The sequence below is a fragment of the Nuphar pumila genome, chromosome 4, assembly GCF_984573655.1.
Source record: "Nuphar pumila chromosome 4, dmNupPumi1.hap1.1, whole genome shotgun sequence".
NCBI classification, from domain to species: domain Eukaryota; kingdom Viridiplantae; phylum Streptophyta; class Magnoliopsida; order Nymphaeales; family Nymphaeaceae; genus Nuphar; species Nuphar pumila.
The window spans coordinates 111,391,783-111,415,193 of NC_143252.1; the positions used below are offsets into that span (position 1 = coordinate 111,391,783).

At 40.0% G+C, this 23,411-nt stretch overlaps 1 protein-coding gene across 2 annotated transcripts in view; it reads right to left on the reverse strand.

Moving 5' to 3' along the window:
* The window catches only part of LOC149840581 (uridine/cytidine kinase UKL1, chloroplastic-like), a 77,404-nt gene that overhangs the window by 13,989 nt on the left and 40,004 nt on the right, over positions 1 to 23,411 (reverse strand). For both annotated transcript variants that reach the window (XM_090003216.1, XM_090003215.1), the window contains exon 10: positions 3,749 to 3,809. In XM_090003216.1, coding sequence (XP_089859342.1) covers positions 3,749 to 3,809 — 61 coding nt within the window. The remainder of the gene's footprint in view (positions 1 to 3,748; positions 3,810 to 23,411) is intronic.

Below are 23,411 nucleotides of genomic sequence, written 5' to 3' on the forward strand. Positions count from 1 at the left end.
GGAGGGGTCCAACGACTCTATGTGGACCCCTGTCAACTATATAAAAAGGAAAAAGTAAAAAAGAAAAATAAGAAAAAGGAAAAGCATATTCAAAAAGTGAATATGCGTGTTACAGGGAAATAACAAATTTACCCCTAGTGGGTATTACAAAAATAATATATATATATATGTGTGTGTGTGTGTGTGTGTGTGTCTCAATCTATATATATGTAGATATATATAGGAAAGATGAGTACAATTTAACACGAAATACACCTGAATTCATCCTGGGCAGCAATCCACAGCTAACTCAGATCAACCTATCGTTTTGGTCTAAACATGTCCATATGAAATCCTGTTCCTTTGAGACCATATCTGGTACAACTGGTTGCTGGCGGGTTTGGATATGATAAGGACAAGCATCCTGTTAGGATTTCTTCAATGGTTCTGATAGAATCCAAACATGAAAAGAAGAATTCCACTCAGACATGAGTAGACCAGGGTCAGTTCGATGTGGGTCAGGTCTGGGTTGGGCCTAGGATGAACACAAGCCAGTTCATGGTGAGCACTCGGAGATCCAAGTTTGGGTTGGACCAGAGTTACTGGAAGCACCCTTGAGAGTGGGGAAGTGCGAAACGTCGCGCTTCCGAAATGTGCTGGGAAGCGCACCAAAAAAATGGGAAGCACGCTTCCCCCCTTTTATTTTTATTTTTTTTGTATTTTGTATTTTTTATTTTTATTTTTATTCTTTTTTCTATATTTTTGCTTTTCCCTCGCTTACTAGGTCGCTTCTAAGTCAGTTCTAAGACGATTCTTGGTTCGCTTCTAAGTCGTCCCAGGCTTCCCGCTTCTTAAAATTTTGAAAGTGCCTCGCTTCCCGCTTCCTATATCGCTTCCCGCTCCCGCTTCCTCGACTGACAACTCTGGGTTGGACACAAGTTGGTGGTAGATAGATCCAAGTGTCCATGATTGAGTTTAGGTTGGAACCATGGATGACCCAGGTGGTAGATGAGACCTTCACCATTACCTTAGAAAAGATCAAGAGGCTAATGGAAGGAAATGAGAGTCTTCAAATACAAACAAGAATGTTCAGTCTTCAAATACAAACAAGAATGTTCACCAATAGGTACCAAATGGACAAGCACAAAAGTGAGCCACAAAGGGTACACTTAACCCACAATGGCACACACAAAGAAGACTCTCAATATAAAAACATATTATTTTATTGCTGTTCAAGTATGCAAGAAGCATATTACAAATGAGGGGGTTCACCCCCTTTATATACATTCAAAGGAGAACAAGATAGCCGTTGGAGCTAGTCCAACGACTATATTTGTAGCAGTTGGACTACCTCTAAAAAAAATAAAATTATCAATATTATATTTTTTTAAAATTTAAAAAATATAAATTTTTTTATACATTGGGATGTCCTAATCTTTTGTGATAAGTCTAAATCTAATTTTTTGACATTACAACAAAAGGTATTTTTGGGTATCTCTAAAAAATCCATGTAGTAGAGTCCTCTATAGCCTTTCCTAATTAGCTCCCTTGACTGATGATCATGTACCCAACAATCATTAGATGAGAAGGATATATTACATCCATGGTCTGATATTTGAGAATCAAATAAAAGATTTAAATTAAATTTGAAAATATATTTAATTTTTGGAGTTTTCAAAATTTTTTATTCCTTTGATTTCAAAAGATGTACCATCGAGAGTGAAAACATTATATGCACTTGAGTTAGTCCAACATTCGGATAATATATCAAAATTGGGGGTCATGTGAAAGGATACACCACAATCAAGAAGCCAAAGCGATTTATCGGGATTGGAGTAGGATGAGACCGTGAACCAGGTTGAAGGGGATGATCCTCTAAGGAAATGTTGAAGTGCTTCCACCAATTGTGATAAAGACATAGTTTGGACAAAAGTATCTTGCGAGTTGCTCACGTCCTTATCTTCTTGAAGTGGGCCAACCAAAGCTACCTTATTTTCCTCCTTTCTTCTTAACTTAGGGCACAAGGGTTTAATGTGTCTCGGTTCATGACAATAATGCCAAATAAATTTTCTTTTATTGTCAACTCATTTCCTTGTCTTTCAAAGTGAGATGGTTTGTAGGTGCGAGTATAAGTTTTCAACCTAGATATGACCAAAACAGAATCATTATCACTCATTTGTGCTTCTTCAACCTATTCTCCTCCATACTTAGCTCTTCTATAGTATCAATAATAGAGGAAATTTTTTCTCTATGTAAAAGAGCCGACTTAGTGGATTCCAATTTAGGTCTTAGTCCATTAACAAACTGGTAAAAATGCTCCATATCAATTTGTTTTTGTTGGAGCTCAATGTCTTGACAATTCAATGTCTTGAGGACAATGCTACCTTAGTTCAAGAAGAGTCAACTATTCTCAAAGTTCAGATAACTCATTGTAGTACTCCCTAATGCTTTTGTCACCTTGGGTCATGGTTCAAATCTTGCCTTGTAAATTATACACATGCAATATCCTTAAAGGAATATATATTTTTGAGGTATTTCTAAGCATTATTAGCATGCTTAAATTTTGCAAGACTATAACATTTTTTAATATCAACACTATTAATAAGCCAAGACATAATCTACCAACTCCCACAATCCCTTGCCACAAATTTAATGTTTCATAATAGAAGACCATATAACATAGATAATAGAAGACCATATAACATAGATAGTATCGTTAAGTTTGATGGGCATGACACTGACACCTTCCTAATCATCCATAGTTACAAATGAGAATAGAGGAGAGTAAGAGAGAGAGAGAGGAAGAGAAGAGGCGAGAAAGAAAGATATTGAGAAAAGGAAAGAACGAGCATGTCCACTTGAGCACCACAAACACTTTGAGAAGCGATCCACGAGCACCCAAAACAAAGAGTCAAGTCAATCTTTAAAGAGAAATATACGAACACGGGCATATGGTTTGTCAGTCACCAACTATCAAAAACACTATGACTCTGAAATCATGTAAGGAAATGAGAGTCTTCAAACACAAACAAGAATGCCCACCAATAGGTACCAAATGGACAGGCACAAAAGTGAGCCACAAAGCGCACACTCACAAAACCCACAATGGGCACACACAAAGAAGACTCTCAATATAAAAAAATGTTATTTTATTGTTGTCCAAATATGCAAGAAGCATATTACAAATAAGGGGGTTCACCTCCTTTATATACATCCAAAGGAGAACAAGATAGCTGTTGGAGCTAGTCCAATGGCTATAGTTGTAGCCATTGGACTAGCTCCAACGGCTAGTCAGCTCTTGGTTGTCTATCTAAAATAAAGAGAAAAAGAATAAAATAAAAAAGTTACAAATATTAAATTATATATATACACAATACATATTTATATACGTATACAAAACATATACATACATACATATATATTTTTATATTATATGTATATACAATTTAACAGCTAAAACAGTTTTTGGTTTCTGGAGCTCCATCCAATTTTCCTTTCAGTAGAGCAGTTAAACAGAAAACAGAAAACGGAAAAGAAGGGAAAACATAGTAACAGTTTAAGGCATTTCTTAAAAGAGGTAGAAACAGAAATGAAAAGATTTACTAAAAGCATGAATATGACCAACATCTTGCAGTCATAGAAGATGTCAGACGACTTGCAGAAACAGATCCATGTAATGATAACAAACAATGAATAGAGTAGGTTAAAAACAAACACCATAAGAACATCATCAACAATCAAAGCCTACATACGTGGTTTTAGTTCAAACCTTCGAATAATGGACACGCCACACAATTTTTTGCAAAAGTCAACCCCAGAATATACAGATCCTGCAAGTTGCAAGGTGAAAGACCAAGTTATTCTCGGACAGCAACCTTTTTAGGCATGCCATGACGCTCAGTATCAAATCTAGCAGATTACTGACATGAGAAATTAAAACATGCCCATTAAATGGAAATGTGGATAAAAAACTTGCACCAACAGGTATTAAATAGCATGCAACATAAACAACTAGAAAAGGAGTTCAAAGATAGATAAAGTAACCAACCTTCCAAAGCAAATGTTCCATTGACAAGTACAGAAACTTAAACATGTATGTACTTCTACCAATTTCGCATACCAAAAGGATAAGCATCTGCAAGCAACTTGCAGAGTGGATACAAAAACACATCATGGTCTCCATAAGCACTGTTACATCAATGGGAACCTTATGGCTTACCAAAGGTTTATTTGGGACATTTCATCTGCAGTCTTGGCCATTTTATCTGTAACATATAGAATGGACTAAAATTTTGCTTTTATACGAGCAAGTTAAATTAGTAAGATCATGTGTGGTGCAGAACAAGAACATTACACCTCACACGTGCTCTGACATCAGGCCTGAATGACTAGGCATGGCAACATTTACAAAATTTAATAAAACAAAACATCAATCTCAAAGTTAACATGCTCCCCTTTTACACTGTCAGAACAGGATGGGGATAAAAGCTAGTTTGAGCTTGCATGGTGAAACCTATGCATGACTGTCTGGCAGTAGGATGTCTTGATAACAATTCCAAAGACATTTTATTCAGAGACAATTAGGAAACCACCCTAGGTCAAGAGACTAGAGAAACTGTGGTACATGCAGCATGTGCACAATTAACTAACCAGTGACTATATTTGTGCTCATGGCATGTGCATGAGGGAACCAATTGGCTATGTCCCTTTTCCACTTAAGTGGTTTAGGCTGGTCAAAATTTGACCAGAGTTAATCAAGCAAGTCCATACGGGCTTCTTCTTTGTGTTAGGTAAAAGAAGCTTGAGTTATACATAAAAAGATAGAAGAGATGGAAAAGATACATGCTAAGCCTAGTTTTCTCAACATGCCGATCTAAAATTATACTAAAAACAACACTGCCAAAATATTTTAGGACCATGACTTATAGAATGTCTCCTTTCTAGTCCGCAATTTGGATGTGCAGGGATCGGGCAGGACAAGCAGGCAGCTGTATTCTATAGAAGTTACCAGATCCCTTCTATAGGAGATGCCCAGCCCAGTGGGACATGCATGTGGTCCCATGGATCCAATAAACTTTGGAGACAAGTTTTAGAAGTGTTGGCTCAAAATGCAGCTTTTTCAGCCTACAGTTTAGACATGTATGGAGAGTAGGCAGAAGACTTACCAGGTCCCGTCTATAGAGGTGATGCCTAGCCCACTATGGCCAACATATGTAGTCCCATGGACCCTATGTAATGGCCCAAAATCCCGCACTTGTAACTTTTTAGGAAAAGATTAAAGGCTTTGCAATCAATTCTTTTTTAGAATTTAAAATGATAGTTCAGCGAAAAAATAGTGTTTGAAATAACAAGTCAACGGACCTTGGGAACATTACAGGCGAACTTTCCTTTACACAATAGATTTGTATCTCCGTATAAGCATTGAAACCACATAGATTCAAAACGAGGTTTATGATAATCAAAGTTTATACTAAAGAGGAATTTCAAAAGAAACCCTTATACAAAATTATAAAACGTGCTCAGGAGCGAAACAATAAAGATAGAGTGAGATCTTAACATCATCATGTCATCGCGCCATTGCCTGCCGTACCGACTTAATCATCACTTGTACCCCATAAAACGGGTCAGACTTATAAAAATCTGGTAGGTGTATAAATATCAAAATTCAGAACAAGACTAACATATGTGTTGTTCCTTTCGTGATACGCAGTTCAGAATAAGCAAAACGAGTATGATAATCTTGTTTCGATAATTACCTGGCCTGAGGGTACACAAAAAAAAAACGTAGAAACAACTGAGACTGCATGGAGGTTTGTTATTTTATGTATTTTGATACCCTGGACAACTAGCTGAATTCACTCTTAAGGGGACGACCAATGATCGAGAGAGAATTCCCAAGAAGCATATATAGCAAGGGATGCATCCGAACTTCTGCAGAAGCCAATAGGATCTACCACCTAGAATAAATTTTTTTAGCCCTATCTCCTAACTCTGATGACCAGGGACACCGAGTCATTGCTACTCGAGGAGCGTATTTTTTAACGACCTGTCCATTAGAGTTTTTGTACCATCTCATCATCTCCCTTGACGAAACCAAAGAGAGGAATGAGTATGTCATGTTCTATTTAACTAACGACACATTCTACATGCTTTGGTCTTTTGAACCAAATCGAGCATCTTGCCTATGAAGGCAATCATCACCATTTATGTGATTTTCTTTTACTCATCGTACATTTTCACACTACGAGGTTACCATAAACCTCCTGTCTAATAATTGTAGTACTAACATGCCGTGCATGTCTGATAGTACTACTACGATGAGAAGAATATCGGTTTCTCAGAAAGAAACCCTGACATTTATTTAGAAATTTCAATGTTCCATGATTTAGATCGGAGAATATCTATGTCATTTTGGATACCAAGGAGAAGAACCAGACGTACATAATACCTAGGGCTACGTAGTCGATGCCGTTTTGTTACGCAGGTTTGAGGGAAAAACTCGGTTGCGAATACGCAAACACCAAATACTTGTTTTATTTTTTTTCAGACAATGAATAATACGAGATTGAAATCTCGCATGTGAAATCCTTTTAAAAATAGAGACTTGGCGAAGAAACGCAAATCTGCGTCGTTAAATGCACACATAATCTAAAGCAGAGTTACATGAAGCTTCTTAGGTAGGTGGAAAGCTCGCTTCCCGAAAACTCGCTTCAGAAGCGAGATACTCCTCGCTTTCGAAACTTCATGGGAATCTCTGTAACGCCCCAAAATTTCAAACTTGCAAACCTTTCAGAAAAAACAGACAAGAGACTAAAAAAGAATTTCTTCATCTCAGAGATGGTTTACGAAATCAGCAAAAGGCTATACTTTTGTTAATTTCAGAAAGGCAAGCTGACAACTTTGGGCGCGTTAGCTAAAAGAACCAAAACGCACAACCCATGCTACTTGCAAACACTTGGAAAAACCACTTTCATTTACGAAGTTCTCCAAATAGTACAAAATTCGGATATTCCAAGGAAAATCTGTTACAAAACCCCAAACAACAAGACGCAAGCTAAGAGCAGGAAGAACGTCTTGGAGCCATCTTGCCATCGCCTGTGGTGTACCTAATCATCACCTGTACTCATAGAATGTGTTAGTTTGACAAAAAACTAGTAAGTGCACAAGAGAGACTGCAGGAAACTGAATTATGCACATTTAATTCAGCAGGTTATGCAGTTTAAAGCAAATATGCAGTCAAACAAGTAAGCAATGCACGAGGTAAAATAGTGCAAGCGCGTAAGTAGTGCAAGCGAATTAGTAGTGCAAGCGAGTCAGTAGTGCAAGCGAATCAGTAGTGCAAGCGAGTCTGTAGTGCAAGCGAGTCTGTAGTGCAAGCGAGTTAGTAGTACAAGCGAATCAGTAGTGCAAGCGAATCAGTAGTGCAAGCGAATCAGTAGTGCAAGCGAATCAGTAGTGCAAGCGAGTCAGTAGTGCAAGCGAATCAGTAGTGCAAGCGAGTCTGTAGTGCAAGCGAGTCAGTAGTGCAAGCGAGTTAGTAGTACAAGCGAATCAGTAGTACAAGCAAGTCTCACGACCCAACGAACTGTTGAACAGACCTTATGTTTCGATAATTACTAGCCTGCGGGTACGCGCAGGTAAAACGTAGAAACAACTGAGACTAGTTCGGGCGTCTGTTATTCTATGTATTTTCAATAACCCGAATAGCTAGTTGAGTTCGCTCCAAAGGGACGACTTTAGCCGAGAGAGGATTCCCCAAAGGAGGCAGTGCCACAGATGCATCCAACTTCTGCAGAAGTATCGAGCTAACTATTGTAGCCCCTTTCCCTATGTCACAGGGATTCGGCTAGGAGGGTGCCGCACCCGCGTCGACGCGACTCGACGCGGGTGCGGGTGCCGCACCGGGTGCGGTCAACTCGATCCTGGGTGCGTTGACCGCACCTAGGATCATTAATGTCCATTTAAAAAAAAATGCCCAAATGGGCTTCAAAATTTTTTTAAAAAAACTTTATGCTAGTCTGTCAGCTGCTGACAGACTAGCATAAAGCAAGTTTTTCACGCACAGCTGTTGCATCAGCTGTCAGCACAGCTGCTGACAGCTGCAAAGTTTAAAAAAAAAACCCCGCCTATTCCCCAATCCCCTTTATATATATATATATATATATATATATATATATATATATATATATTACTTATATATATATATTACTTATTACATTTTTTCCCCTGCCGCACCCCCGCACCCGGGTTTTTTGGAAGTGCCGAATCCCCGCACCCGCGCCCGCACCCGCACCCATGTGACATAGCCCTTTCCCCTAACTCCAATGACTGGGGAGGCCGGATCATTGCCCGTAGGGTGGTTGTTAACCACATGTCCATTGAAGTTTGTACCGCTCTGTCCTCTCCCTTAACAGTCACAGAAGCGAATAGGTACGTTAGGGGTTGTTTAACTAACGACCCATTCTATGTTGTGGTCTTTAAACCACTCGAGCATCTTGCCTGTGAAGGCGAATGTGAGGCCATTTATGTGATTACAGCATTGTGCATTTAGCACTGTTCGAGGTCGCACGACCGTCTCACCCGATCATCGCAGTACTAGACGTGTCGTGCACGACTACAAGTACTCTAGTATGAAGGGGGGTATAGCTCCTCAATAGAAGCCTCAACAGGAGTGTTTCACCAAGATGTAAAGTTTATCAACTTTACTTTATCTTTTGAAACAGCAGTACCTTGTGCCAACATTATGCAAAAGCAAGAGTCTAGGCGCAGAGCGCGACGTAAGGTAAAGGCGGTAAGCAGATGCGCAACGCTAAACCTCGACGCGACGCATGACGGCAAGTAACCGGATAGAATGTAAAGGGCAAGGATTTCGGAACCGCATCCTTGAGTGAAGTGCATACCCGTATAAATATATATATTTGTATATATATATATATATATTCATTTAATGATCGTTTTTAGTTTAATTGAACTTAATTCAATTATCCAAGTCTTTTGTGCAATCTTCCCCTACCTTGGAGAGTTACGAGCTCGCTGGCGTCTGCGGATGTACACGATTGACGGTTTGAGTCGCGGAGCGCGAGTGGGATCCGTAGTAGCTGCAATTATGCGATATTAACATGCAACCCAAACAAAAGCAAAAGAAAGGCGAAGACTCGACTTCTCCGATACATAGGGCTGGGGCCAACCGTCCCAGTTGACTCGAAAAGGATGGGGCAGGGCCAAATTACCCTTGCCGCTAAAGAACAGGTGCAGGGGCCATCGGCCCCCGTTAGTTATTTTTAAAAAGACAGGGGCCTTCGGTCCCTATTGGAAATCTTAAAAGAAAAGAAAAAGAAAAGCAGGGGACCATCGGCCCCTGCTGGAACAACAAAAAAAGGCAGGGGCCTTCGTGTCAGAAATGTCAACCTGTAAGGGTTAGAGATGAGGTAAAGAGAGAAGAGAGAAGTCGGCGGCAATAGGGTTTTCCCTTTTCTTTTCTTATTTATAAGTGTTATACAGGGTATAACATTACACAAGTACAACAACAACTACGCCTTCATCCCAAAACAATTGAGGTCAGCGATATGAACCAAAAAAAGAAATTCATTTTGGGTCTTCCACATGAATCCTTTTCCTCCAATCATTTCTATCCAATGCCATGTCCTCGGTGAGGTTCAAAGCATTCATATCCTTTCCTATCATCTCCATCCAAGTCTTCCTAGGCCTACCCCGACCTCTTTTAACTAATATATTTTCCCATTTCTCCAACCTTCTAACTGGAGCATCATTAGGCCTTCGCCGAATATGTCCAAACCACCGTAAACGATTCTCTCGCATCTTATTTTCAATGGGTGCAACACCTACCTTCTTACGTATCTCCTCGTTCCGAATCTTATCTTTTATTGTATTTCCACACATCCATCTAAGCATCCGCATCTCAGCTACACTCATTTTTTGAATATGATGTCTCTTGGCAGCCCAACATTCCGTACCATATAGTAAAGCAGGCCTAATAGTCGTCCTATAAAACTTTCCCTTCAACCGCAATGGCATTCTACGATCGCACAGCACTCCAGTTGCACTTTTTCATTTCATCCACCCAACCTTTATCCTATGATTTACATCTCCATCAATTTCTCCATACTTTTGAATGATGGATCCCAAATATTTGAAATAATCATTCACCGGTATTTCTTGCTCACCAAGCTTCACTACACTCCCATCACTACTTCGTTGCTTACTAAACCGACATTCCATATATTCAGTCTTACTCTTACTCAACTTAAAACCTCTAGCTTCCAATGTCTGTCTCCATAATTCTAACTTAGCATTAACCCCAGCTCTAGACTCATCAATCAAAACAATATCATCAGCAAACAACATACACCACGGTACATTTTCTTGAATTGATCTCGTAAGCCCATCCATCACTATCGTAAATAGAAAAGGGCTTAAAGCAGATCCTTGATGTAACCCAACCGTTATCGGAAAATTGGTTGTCACCCCTCCACAAGTGCGGACATTGGTTACTACTCCTTCATACATATCTTTAATTATACTAATGTACTTGAGAGAAACACCTTTCCTCATCATTGTCCACCAGAGAACGTCCCTAGGTACTCTATCGTATGCCTTCTCTAAATCAATAAAAACCATATGCAAATCTTTGTTCCTCTCTCTATATCTTTCAATAAGTTGTCTAAGAAGATGTATAGCTTCCATAGTTGATCTTCCAGGCATAAACCAAATTGATTCTCCGATATCATGACAACCTTCCTCAACCTAGACTCAATCACCCTCTCCCAAAGTTTCATAGTATGACTCATGAGTTTTATACCACGATAGTTTGTGCAATCTTGTATATCACCCTTATTCTTATATAAAGGCACCAAAGTACTCTTCCTCCACTCATCAGGCATCTTATTTGTTCGCCAAATCAAGTTAAAAAGATTTGTCAACCATTCTAAACCTTTCTCTCTCAAGCATTTCCAAGCCTCGATAGGTATACCCCATCTGGGCCAACTGCCCTTCTTGATTTCATTTTCTTCAAAGCACAAGTAATAAAGTTAAATTACAAGCATGCCACTGCCCACGCATCCCGAGGTGGATCCTTGGAATGTGGTGCGGGTCGGATCCATGATCCAAACTAACAGCCTCCCTCAAGTTGAGTATGGTCTTTGATCATGCTCAACTTGTCTTTGAGTGCCCAAAACTGATGAGTGGATAATCCCTTGGTAAAGATGTCAGCAACTTGCATATCTGACCGAACATATGCAGGTTCAATTTCTTTTTCTTCCACCTTTTGTCTAACAAAGTGTTGATCGATCTCGATATGCTTCGTGCGACAATGAAGGATGGGATTGAAGGCAATATTAATAGCACTCTGATTATCACAAAGAAGCATAGAGGACGAGATCGGTTCTTGTAATTCTTGCAGTAGGTGTCTCACCCATGTAACATCGGTTGTTCCTGCTGCCATTGCACAATACTCTGCTTTAGTACTAGATCGCGCCACTGTCTTTTGCTTCTTGCTACTCCATGTTACAATATTATTGCCGATAAGAATGCAATACCCCAAAACTGATATGCGCTCGTCAGGATCACCAACCCAATCCGCGTCTGTGTAGGTGAATAGTCGATGCCCTGACGTATAAGTTGTGTCCTTGGTATACATCAAGCCATCTCCAATCGTACCCTTTAAATACCGAAGGATCCTTTTTACTCCTTCCATATGTACATCTGTAGGAGCATGCATAAACTGCGAAGCCTGATTGACAAAGTATGCTATGTCAGGCCTAGTGAATGTTAAGTATTGTAACATCCCTACAACTCGACGATACAAAGTAGGATCATGATAAGTAATGCCTTATTTAGCACTTAACTTATGATTTAGAAGGCAAGGTGTGCTAATTGGTTTACAATTCTCCATCCCTGTAGCAAGTAAAATATCAATGGTGTACTTATGTTGGCTCAATGTAATAGTCTCATGTCGACTATCAACTTCCACACCCAGAAAATATCGCAAGGGACCCAAGTCTTTCATCTTGAATTTAGCCAACATAACCCAAGATATGTGATCCTCATCACTCTTGGTAATAATGATGTCATCAACATATATAAGCACCCAAACAATAGCTGAATCACTTTTGAATATGAACAATGAATGGTCTAGAACACTTTTAGTGAACCCATGATGCTGGATTTCCGTGGAAAAACTTTCAAACCAAGATCGAGAAGCTTGTTTCAGGCCATAAATAGAGCGTCGAAGTTTACAAACCCAATTTGATGAATCATGCATGCTATAACCAGGTGGCTTCTCCATGTAAACTTCTTCATTTAGTTCACCATGCAGAAAAGCATTTTTAACATCAAGTTGACTGAGTGACCATCCATGTTGTAATGCCAATGCAATGATAATCCTAACGGTGCCCAATTTTACTACTGGACTGAACGTTTCATCGTAATCCTGCCCATACTGCTGTGTGAAGCCTCGTGCAACCTGACGAGCCTTATAGCGCTCAACACTACCATCCAATTTGTGCTTGATCTTGTACACCCATTTGGATCCTGCAACATTCTTGTTATCTGGCCTTGATACAATTTTCCATGTGTTGCATTCATGCAATGCTTCCATTTCCTCATTCATCGCCTCTACCCAGGCACGGGAATGAACAACCTCATGAAAGGAGGAGGGTTCTGTTTCCTTGGACACTCTAGTTAGAAATGTTTGAAAATCCAAAGAGAAATTGTTATAACTTACCCATCGATCTATAGGGTGTCTAATCTGAGTGGAATGTCGTAGAGGAGTCTCATCATTAACTGGATGAACTCTACGAGAATAAACAAGACCAGAAAATCGTGAGGATGTTGTTGTAGGAGGAATGTCTTCCATATGTGGTTCCACATCAAAAGTATAGGGTTCATTGTCTGTCGATAAAGCTGAATCCTCATAAGGCAACAAGTCATATAAAAGTGAGCCACTGAGCCAAGGATCATAACTATCCTGTGTATCTATGGAAGATGAACCCAGAGTGTCAAAGTTTTCATCATCAAAAACAACATTTCTAGATACCCGAATTTTGCCTGTCTGAGGATCATAACACCTGTATCCCTTATAGTCATCTGCATACCCAAGAAACTTGCACTGTACAGCTCTGTCTTGAAACTTATTTCTCAATGAATGATCAATATGAACATAACATACACAACCAAAAGGATGTAGCTCTTCATATGATGGATGACAATTATAAAGAACAAAATATGGAGAATTATCTTCAAGGATGGTCATGGGCAACCTGTTAATAACGAAAACAACTGTATGGAAAACCTCTGTCCAAAGAGAGAAAGGAATACCCACAGTGTGCATCATGCTCAAGGCTGTCTCAACAATATGCCTGTGTTTTCTCTCAGCTACTCCATTTTGTTGAGGGGTATGAGGGCAAGAAATGTTACGTGTAATGCCATGCTCCTTCAAATATTCACTAAAATCATGGGATATGTATTCTCCCCCCCCCCATCACACTGGAAATATACAACATTGGTATTGAATTGGTTTTGGACTAGTGCATGAAATTGTTTGAACAACTTGAAAACTTCATGTTTGTTTTTCATGAAGTAAATCCAACTAAAACGAGTGTAAGAGTCAAGAAAGAGTACATAGTATCGAGATCCAGAGAGAGGCAGTGGGCGCAGGACCCCAAACATCTGAGCATATAATCTCAAAAGGCTTTGTTGCTCTTTTATTGATACTATGAAAATGAAGTACATGACTTTTGCACAAGTGACAACTTGGACATTTTGACTCTAAACTGAAATGAAATGGGGATCTTCGAAACACGAGCTTTGATTAACAAGAGCAAGTGTCAAGAATGACACTAAAGCATAACCCTTAAAAAGGGTATAACTGGAAACAAAATAAAAATAAAAATGTATTCTTTATTGATATGAAAAACCAATTGCTTAAGAAGCATTGGAGTGAAATACAAGAGGGGCTGCACCCCTTTATATACACAGCTGAAAGAGGACTCAATAGAGCTGTTGGGCACAGTCCAACAGCTCTATTTAGAGTTGTTGGAATGTGTCAGTCCAACAGCTCTATTAAGAGCTGTTGGACTGTGTCAGTCCAACAGCTCTATTGCTAGTCAAGTTTGGACAGGACTTGACTAGCAACAGTCATTCTAGTTCAAACTGAACTAGATGACATAAAGACAAAAAATAAAAATAAAGGAAAAAAAATACAGAAAAGAAAGAAATAAAAAATGTATTTATATATATAATAATATAATATTATTATATATACATATATGTACAGTTTTACATTTTAACACTCCCCCTCAAACTTACGGTACAATGAGCGAAAGTTTGTCTAAGAGAAAGTGAAATCGGGGAGCAGCGAGAGGCTTTGTAAAGAGGTCTGCTAACTGATATTCTGAAGTGACATATGGCAGATCAATTATCCCGTGTAGATATTCCTCTCTGACGTAGTGACAATCCATTTCGATGTGTTTGGTGCGTTCGTGGAATGTTCTGTTACTGGCAATGTAGATCGCACTTTTGTTGTCACAACACATTTGTGAAGCCTTTGTTGCTTCAACTCCCATGTCAGCAAGCAGTCGTCGGAGCCAAACTACTTCCATGGTCGTGGTTGTCATGGCTCTGTATTCAGCTTCGGTGGATGAGAGAGATACCTTCTGCTGCTTTTTACACCTCCACGAGATTAATGATTCCCCTAAAAAGACACAAAAGCCAGTGGTTGAGTGTCTGTTATTGGGATCACCTCCCCAATCAGCATCAGTATATGCAATTAAATCAAGAGAAGAGGAGGAAGATAAGAAAAGTCCTCGTGAAAGAGAGGACTTGATGTATCTGATAATACGCATGACTGCTCCCATATGAACAGAAGTAGGAGCATGTTGAAATTGACTTGCTGTATGAACAGCATGTGCTATATCTGGTCTGGTAATGGATAGATAGGAAAGTGCCCCGACAAGCTGTCTGTAAGGAGTAGGGTCTGCAAGAAGTTCTCCATCATCAATCTTCATTTTAACATTAACAACTTCTGGAGTGTCAACTTTCTTATCATCAGTAATACCAGACCTGAAAACAATATCAAAAGCAAATTTAGTCTGAGATAATAAATATCCTCTAGGAGAATAAGCAACTTCAATGCCTAAAAAATATCTCAACAAGCCCAAATCAGTCATTTCAAAATGAGATTTAAGAAGTGTTTTGATTGTTTCAACTCCCTGTTTATCGCTTCCGGTGATGATCATATCATCCACATAAAGAAGAAGCACAATGATTCCTGCATCAGAATTCTTAATAAACAAAGCAGTGTCAGTTAAACAGAATTGAAAACCAATATCAATCATAACACGACTAAACCTATCATACCAAGCTTTTGGTGCTTGTTTAAGTCCATAAAGAGCTTTTTCTAAGCGAAGGACTTTACCCTTAGGAATACTTAGACCAGGAGGGGGTTCCATATATACTTCTTCAACTAGCTTTCCATTTAAAAAAGCATTTTTGACATCCATTTGAAAAATAGACCATTTTTTGATAGAAGCTAAGGCAATTAAGGTTCGGACAGTAGTCATACGAGCCACCGGAGCAAAGGTTTCTTCATAATCAATCCCATATTCTTGGGCATAACCTTTGGCTACTAAACGGGCTTTATATCTTTCAAGAGTACCATCACTCTTGGTTTTAATTTTATAAACCCATCGACATCCTATAGTTTTCTTCCCTGGAGGAAGATCTTGAATATTCCATGTAGAAGCCTTTTCAAGTGCATCTAATTCAACTTTCATGGCTTCTATCCATTTGATATCATTTTTTGCTTGAAAATATGTGGATGGTTCTTCATATGAGTGAATTAATGCAATAACTGCCCTATATGTGGGTGAGAAAGACTCGTATGATACAAACTTTTCTGGAGGCCTCGAGATTCGGGATGATTGTCTAGTTGGAATGTTAGAATATTTCTCAAGTGCACATGGAGTATTAGACTCTTGTCGCCTGGAATATTGAATACTAGTATCTCTATGAACTTCTTCATTTTCAACATTAAGATCAATAATTCTTGGATCATCATCAAAGTTACAATCAAGGTCATATTCATCAGATGTTGATGTTAGATCTAGCAAAAAGGAGTACTCAGTGATGTCTTTTAATTTTCTAAAATCAAAGAAGCTCTCCTTTTCAAGAAAGGAAACATTTCTAGACACATATAGTTTATTATTTTTGAAGTCAAAACATCTATAACCTTTCTGGTTTTCAGCATATCCTAAAAAGGCACAGGGAATCGCACGAGGGGAAAGTTTATCATTTTTGTCAGTAAATATGAAACATTTGCACCCAAATATTCTTAATCTAGAGTAGTCTGGAGAAATGTTCATAAGTTTTTCAATGGGAGTGATATTTTGTAACGAAGAAGATGGCATCCTATTAATGAGATAGGTGGCAGTTAAGGCAGCTTCTGCCCAAAAGTCTTTAGGGACTTGATTTGCTATTAATAAAGTTCTAGTGGTTTCTATAATATGACGATGTTTTCGTTCTGCCAGTCCATTTTGTTGAGGTGTATAAGGACAAGATCTTTGATGTGTGATGCCATGCAATTTAAGATAATTTTGAAAATCTGTGGATAAAAACTCTCCCCCTGAATCTGTGCGAAAAATAGTAATATCATTTTGAAATTTGTTTTTAACCATATTATGAAAAGTTTGAAAGTATGAAAATACTTCAGACTTATGTTTGAGAAAGTACATCCACGTATGTCGGGAGAAATCATCGACAAAAATAACATAGTAAACAAATCCTCCTTTAGAAATTACTGGTGCAGGACCCCAAACATCCGAGTGTATTAATTCAAGTGGTCTTGAAGAGAAAAAGGTTCTGTTCTGAAATGGTAATATTTTCATTTTGTCGAGAATACAATCTTTACAATCAAATGATTCAGAGTTACAAAATTTCCCTAGATTTGGAAAATGTTGGATTTTGGCTATATGTGGGTGACCAAGTCTCTTATGCCACAGTTCCAACTCTATTTTTTGAATATTATAACAAAAAGCTTTCTTCGGCATTTCCAAAAAATCCATGTAATAGAGTCCTCCTTCTCTATGGCCTTCCCCAATCAGCTTGCCTGACTGGCGATCCTGTACCCAACAACCATGAGAAGAAAAAGAAATATTACACCCATAATCAGAAATTTGAGATACAGATAAAAGATTTAAATTTAATTTGGGAACATGTCTAATTTTTGGAATAAAAATTTTTTTTGTTTTATAAATTTTTTTAAAATCTCCTATTCCTTCTATTTCAAGAGAAGTCCCATCAGCAGTAAAGACCTTTGACACACTTGTTTTATTTTTAACACATTTGGATAGACTTTGATTATTTGGGGTCATATGAAAAGATGCACCAGAGTCAAGAAGCCAAGAAATTTTACCTAAATCAGAAAAAGATGAGGCTGCTGCGCCGGTTGAAGCTTCAGATGAGGAAGAGGCACCTTTGATGAGAGGCTGAAGGATCTCCATTAGTTGGGCCAGGGAAACTGGTGCATCCTGATCTTTAGGCTCCGATCCAGCAATTGCAGCTCTTTTTTCTCTCAGCTCCTTAAGTTTGGGATATTGTGGCCTGTAGTGTCCCGGTTCATGACAGTGATGACAAATAACTTTCTTCTTATCATAGTCACCATTTTGTCGGTTAAAGTGAGGAGGCCTATATGATCGAACATGATTCCCTGGTCTAGACACGGCTAAAACGGAATCATCTTCAATTTTTAAAGAACCTTTCCGGAGACGATTTTCTTCCATTGTTAACTCTTCAATAGTTTCCACAATAGAAGGAATTTTTCCCCGGTGAAGTAGGGCCGATTTAGTGGTTTCAAATTCCGGCCTTAATCCAGTGATAAACTGGTAAAAATGTTCAACATCGAGTTGTTTCTGACGAAGCTCGATGTCTTCGGCACAATGCCACTTTGGTTCTAAAAGGGAAAGTTCTTCCCAAAGTTCAGACAACCCATTGTAATATTCACGAATAGTTTTGTCTCCTTGTGTCATCATTCAAACTTTTTCTTGGAGGTTGCACACGTGTGCAATATCTTTAAGGGAATACATATTCTTAAGGTATTCCCATGCCTTATCGGCATGATCAAATTTGGCAAGACTTGAGCATTTTTTAATGTCAACGCTATTGATAAGCCATGACATTATCTTCGCATGAGATATTCTCCATTCTTTCCATTTCTTCTCGTATGAGGCAATAGCCTTGATTTTCTCTTCTTCCGATAGAGGGACGTCTTTATCTCCCTCCTTTTTAGTAAGAGATAGCTTAGGTTCCGAATCAGAACCATCCACAATCCCCCATAAGCCCTTTCCCCATATATGGTGCTTCATGATTGAAGCCCATGTTACATAGTTCGTATCGCTTAGTTTCATAGGCATGATGGTGACTTTATCATTGTCATCCATCGATTACAAGGAGAGAAAGAATAGGGATAGAAGAGAAACAAGAAGGAAAATGAGAAAGAAAGAAAAAAAAAACAATACAACAAGATGTGAAATCTTCTCCAATGAAGTGATAAAACACTTCTCTTCAAGTGGCGAACACTTTTGCAAACGGGCACGGAAACCGAGGCAGCTTTTCCTCAAGATTTAGTACTTCCGCGGCTCTGATACCATGAAATGAAATGGGGATCTTCGAAACACGAGCTTTGATTAACAAGAGCAAGTGTCAAGAATGACACTAAAGCATAACCCTTAAAAAGGGTATAACTGGAAACAAAATAAAAATAAAAATGTATTCTTTATTGATATGAAAAACCAATTGCTTAAGAAGCATTGGAGTGAAATACAAGAGGGGTTGCACCCCTTTATATACACAGCTGAAAGAGGACTCAATAGAGCTGTTGGGCACAGTCCAACAGCTCTATTTAGAGCTGTTGGAATGTGTCAGTCCAACAGCTCTATTAAGAGCTGTTGGACTGTGTCAGTCCAACAGCTCTATTGCTAGTCAAGTTTGGACAGGACTTGACTAGCAACAGTCATTCTAGTTCAAACTGAACTAGATGACATAAAGACAAAAAATAAAAATAAAGGAAAAAAAAATACAGAAAAGAAAGAAATTAAAAATGTATTTATATATATAATAATATAATATTATTATATATACATATATGTACAGTTTTACATTTTAACATAAACTGACTACGGGTATTAAACCTTTAGCAGACAACTTGTCAAGAAAAACTTGACTACAATGACCCAAACGAAAATGCCATAAGTCTGGCTTATTAAGTTTCAAGACTCTAGATGAAGAACTATGATCTGTAGATCGACTCAAAAATGTTAGGAAGGAAGAAGCTGAAGAAGCCACGACTACGGAAGACGACGTCTTCAAAGGCACATGAGATTCTTTAAAGACGTACATGTTCCCGCGCCGGTCACATTTAGCGAGCGTCTTCTTGGTGTGAAGATCCTTAAGATAAACAGGAGTAAATTCAACGGAAGAATTTATTTCATCAACTAATTTTGACACAGGTGTGAGTAAGACATTTGACAAGGGTAATTGAGATTCAGGCAAAGAAAGGGAGACATTTCCAGTGTGAGAGATGGGGTGGTGAGATCCATCTCCTATGACTATAGTGTCATTTCCGGTGTAAGGAGTCAAGTGAGAAAATTTACCTGCATCAGAAGTAACATGTGATGCTGCCCCTGAATCAATATACCATATACCTTCATCATTTTGGCGCAAGTTCATCTGATTGAAAGTAGTCATAAGGATATTTTGTATGTCCTGTGGAAGAACCTGTCCCTGAGAAGTGCGTGCAAACTGATGAGTTGCCTTCTGCCCTGGCCTACTATCTGACCTTCCTGTTTTGTTCTGGTTCTGAGGATTCTACCAACAATTTGCTTTAACATGTCCCCGCTTGTTGCACAGAAAACAAGTAGGAACACGTCCCCCTCGTGCTATACTGCCTGAACGAATACCTCCTCCACCTGGTGTAGGTAGTAATCCTCCTTTGTTCATAGGTGTTCCATTGGGACGAGGAGGAGTAAATAAGACTCCTGTTTGAATAGGCGTATGTGCCATCATCACAGGATGGGCATCATCTGACGCGTGTTCCTGATTTAAACTGACCTCATATTGCAAAAGTTTAGATTGAAGATCATCAAAACATGGAAGAACTGAAACAACCTGGAGTGCCGTGCAAAACATGCGATATTCAGGTCTCAGGCTACCTAATACCTGTTGTACCATATCCTTATCTGATACAGGACTTCCAATTGCAGCTAACTGATCTGTAATCACTCTGACATCCCCCATGAACTCTGTAATGGATTTGTTTCCTTTTAGCATGGATTGAAATTGCCACTTGAGTTGTAAAGCCCGAGATTCGGAAACCTGAGAAAAGGAATGAGCTAGTCCATTCCACAACTCGACAGCAGATTGATCATCAAAAATAGTTTGTAAAACACGATAAAAAAGTGTGGAAGTTATGTAAGGAACTAATGTCTGATCCCGTTGTACCCATACGTCATAAGCAGGATTGATGATTCGAAGTTGACTCACCTTCCCATCTTCACTTGTTATTTCTTGCATGATATGTGTAGGTGGGGCGAGTGATCGCCCATCTAGATGCCCATAAAGACCATGACTGCGAATAAAGGGCACAATCTGACGTTTACAAAGTAGTTACCATGGGATAACTTGTGGGTCATGAGGTGAGTAAGAAAACTAGGGTTCAACTTGGAATCCATGGGTTATATGAAGAATGAGATGCCAACTGTACCAACAGTGTATTGAGGGAAAAAAACAGCAATGCTGTGTGCTGAAAATAATATCAGCACACACGTTACACAGAAGAATAGTGGTGTGCGAGCCAGAAAATTATTGAATGTCGACTGTACTAACAGTGCATTGAGGGGAAAACAGCAATGCTGTGTGCTGAAAATAATATCAGCACACACGTTGCACAGAAAATTATATTAACACACACGTTACACAGAGGAATAGTGACGTGCGAACCAGAAGAACATTGAACAGAAATGTTTTGGGGAGAAAAACAGAGATTCAGCAGACTGAAAATAGAATGTTAAGACGTGCGTACCAGAAAATACTGAAAATAAAAAGAATCGAAAGAGAAACTGGAATGACGTGAAAGAGGATTAAGAAAAAGATGAAAGAAGCAAATCTGATTAAGGAAAAAGGGACAGAAATAAAACCTACGTCCTTTAGCAGCACGTGTTGGTCTTTAGAGGCCTTCTAGATGACTGATTTCCGCGCCTGTGCTCTGATACCATGTCAGAAATGTCAACCTGCAAGGGTTAGAGATGAGGTAAAGAGAGAAGTCGACGTGAATAGGGTTTTCCCTTTTCTTTTCTTATTTATAAGTGTTATACATTGTATAACATTACACAAGTAATAAAGTTAAATTACAAACATGCCACCGCCCACGCATCTCGAGGTGGATCCTTGGAATGTGGTGCGGGTCAGATCCATGATCCAAACTAACACTTTGGTTCATGCTGGAATAGTACAAAGGCAGGGGCCGATGGCCCCTGCTGGAACAAACAAAAAGGGCAGGGGCCTTCGGCCCCTACTGGAATAGTACAAAGGCAGGGGCCGATGGCCCCTGCTGGAACAAACAAAAAGGGCAGAGGCCTTCGGCCCCTGCTGGAACAGTACAAAGGCAGGGGCCGATGGCCCCTGCTGGAACAATGAAAAAAAGGGCAGGCAGGGGCCCCTAAACCCCCTGCCGACCTGTCGGCGACAGGTGGGGTTAAAACCCCTGTCGCACAACCCTTCCCCGTCGTAACCAACCGACGGGAAGGGCTTTGCCCCCCTGTCGATGACAGGGAGAAGAGGGTCGGTGAAACGAAAGAGAAAAGGAAGAGCAAGGCATACCTGGTGGTCGCCGGAGGAAACTCATCGGCAGGAAGACGGTTGATGATGTCGGTGGCGACGGCTGTCGAGAGTTGCTGGCGTCGGTGGCGACGGCTGTCGAGAGTTGCTGGCGTCGGTGACGGTGGATGAGCGAGAGAGAGAGAGTCGGAGACACTGAGGGAGACGAGAGGGTCGGTGAGGGAGAGAGTCGGGGACGAGAGGGTGAGAGAGAGAGAACAGAGGGCGAGAGGCGGTGAGGGGGGTTTCGTAACCCTCCTCCCGCCTACCTCGCTGTCTTTAAAAGACAGCGAGAGGCGGTGGTCCGGGTTGGGTCCGGATCCGGCCCGAATCAAAACATTTTTTTTTGCTGTTACACCCTACCCTCCTTAAAATAATTTCGTCCGCGAAATTTCTATTGCATATATTGATCAAAATACAAGTCAGGGTATTTTTCCCTGATATCAGACTTAGGCTCCCATGTACATTCATTTATTCCATGGTGTTGCCAACGTACTTTTATAAGAGAAATTGTCTTCGATCTGAGCACTTGGTCGACGATTGCCACCGGTCTTTCCTCGAACGTCAAGTCTTTTTGGATATCCACATCATCATAATGAATGATGTGTGATGGGTCGTGAACGTATCTTCTCAGCATAGATACGTGAAAGACGTCGTGGATCTGAGCGTACTGAGGAGGCAGCACAACACGGTAAGCCGCCTCACCGATCCACTCCAGGATCTCAAAAGGTCCGACGAACCGGGGACTCAGCTTTCCCTTCTTCCCGAAACGGAAGACGCTCTTTGTAGGAGATACCTTAACAAAAACCATATCTCCTGTTGAGAACACGAGCTCTCTACGTTGACGATCGGCGTAACACTTCTGCCGACTCTGCGCGGTACGCAGACGTTCCCTGATCATCTGCACTTGCTGAGTATAGTGTTGTAGCACTATAGGTGAATCTAGCATTCGTTCACCAACCTCATCCCAGTAAACAGGTGATCGACAAGGCTTCCTGTACAAAGCTTTGTACGGGGCCATACCGATACTCGTATGATAACTATTATTGTACGCGAATTCTGCCAACCCGGTATGAGAGTCTCATTCTCCCTTCCAGTCTAACATCACGCTCGCAACATGTCCTCAAAAGTCTGAATCGTGCGTTCAGATTGTCCGTCGGTCTGAGGGTGGAAAGCGGTGCTGAATTTCAGTTTCGTGCCCAAGGCCAACTGCAGTTGTCCCCAAAACCTGGAGGTAAACCTCGGGTCACGATCGGAGATGATTGACACAGGAACACCGTGCAATCTCACAATCTCCCTGACATAGAGGTTTGCCAAGCTATCCAGTGACTGACTGAGCCGTATAGGGAGGAAATGCACTGATTTAGTGAGTCGATCCACGATCACCCAAATCGCATCGTGTTTCCTCCGCGTCCTCGGCAAACCGACGATGAAATCTATCGTGATGTCCTCCCACTTCCATTGTGGAATCTCCATCTGCTGCATCACTCCGCCTGGTCGCTGGTGCTCGATCTTAACCTGTTGGCAAGTCAAGCACTTCGAAACGT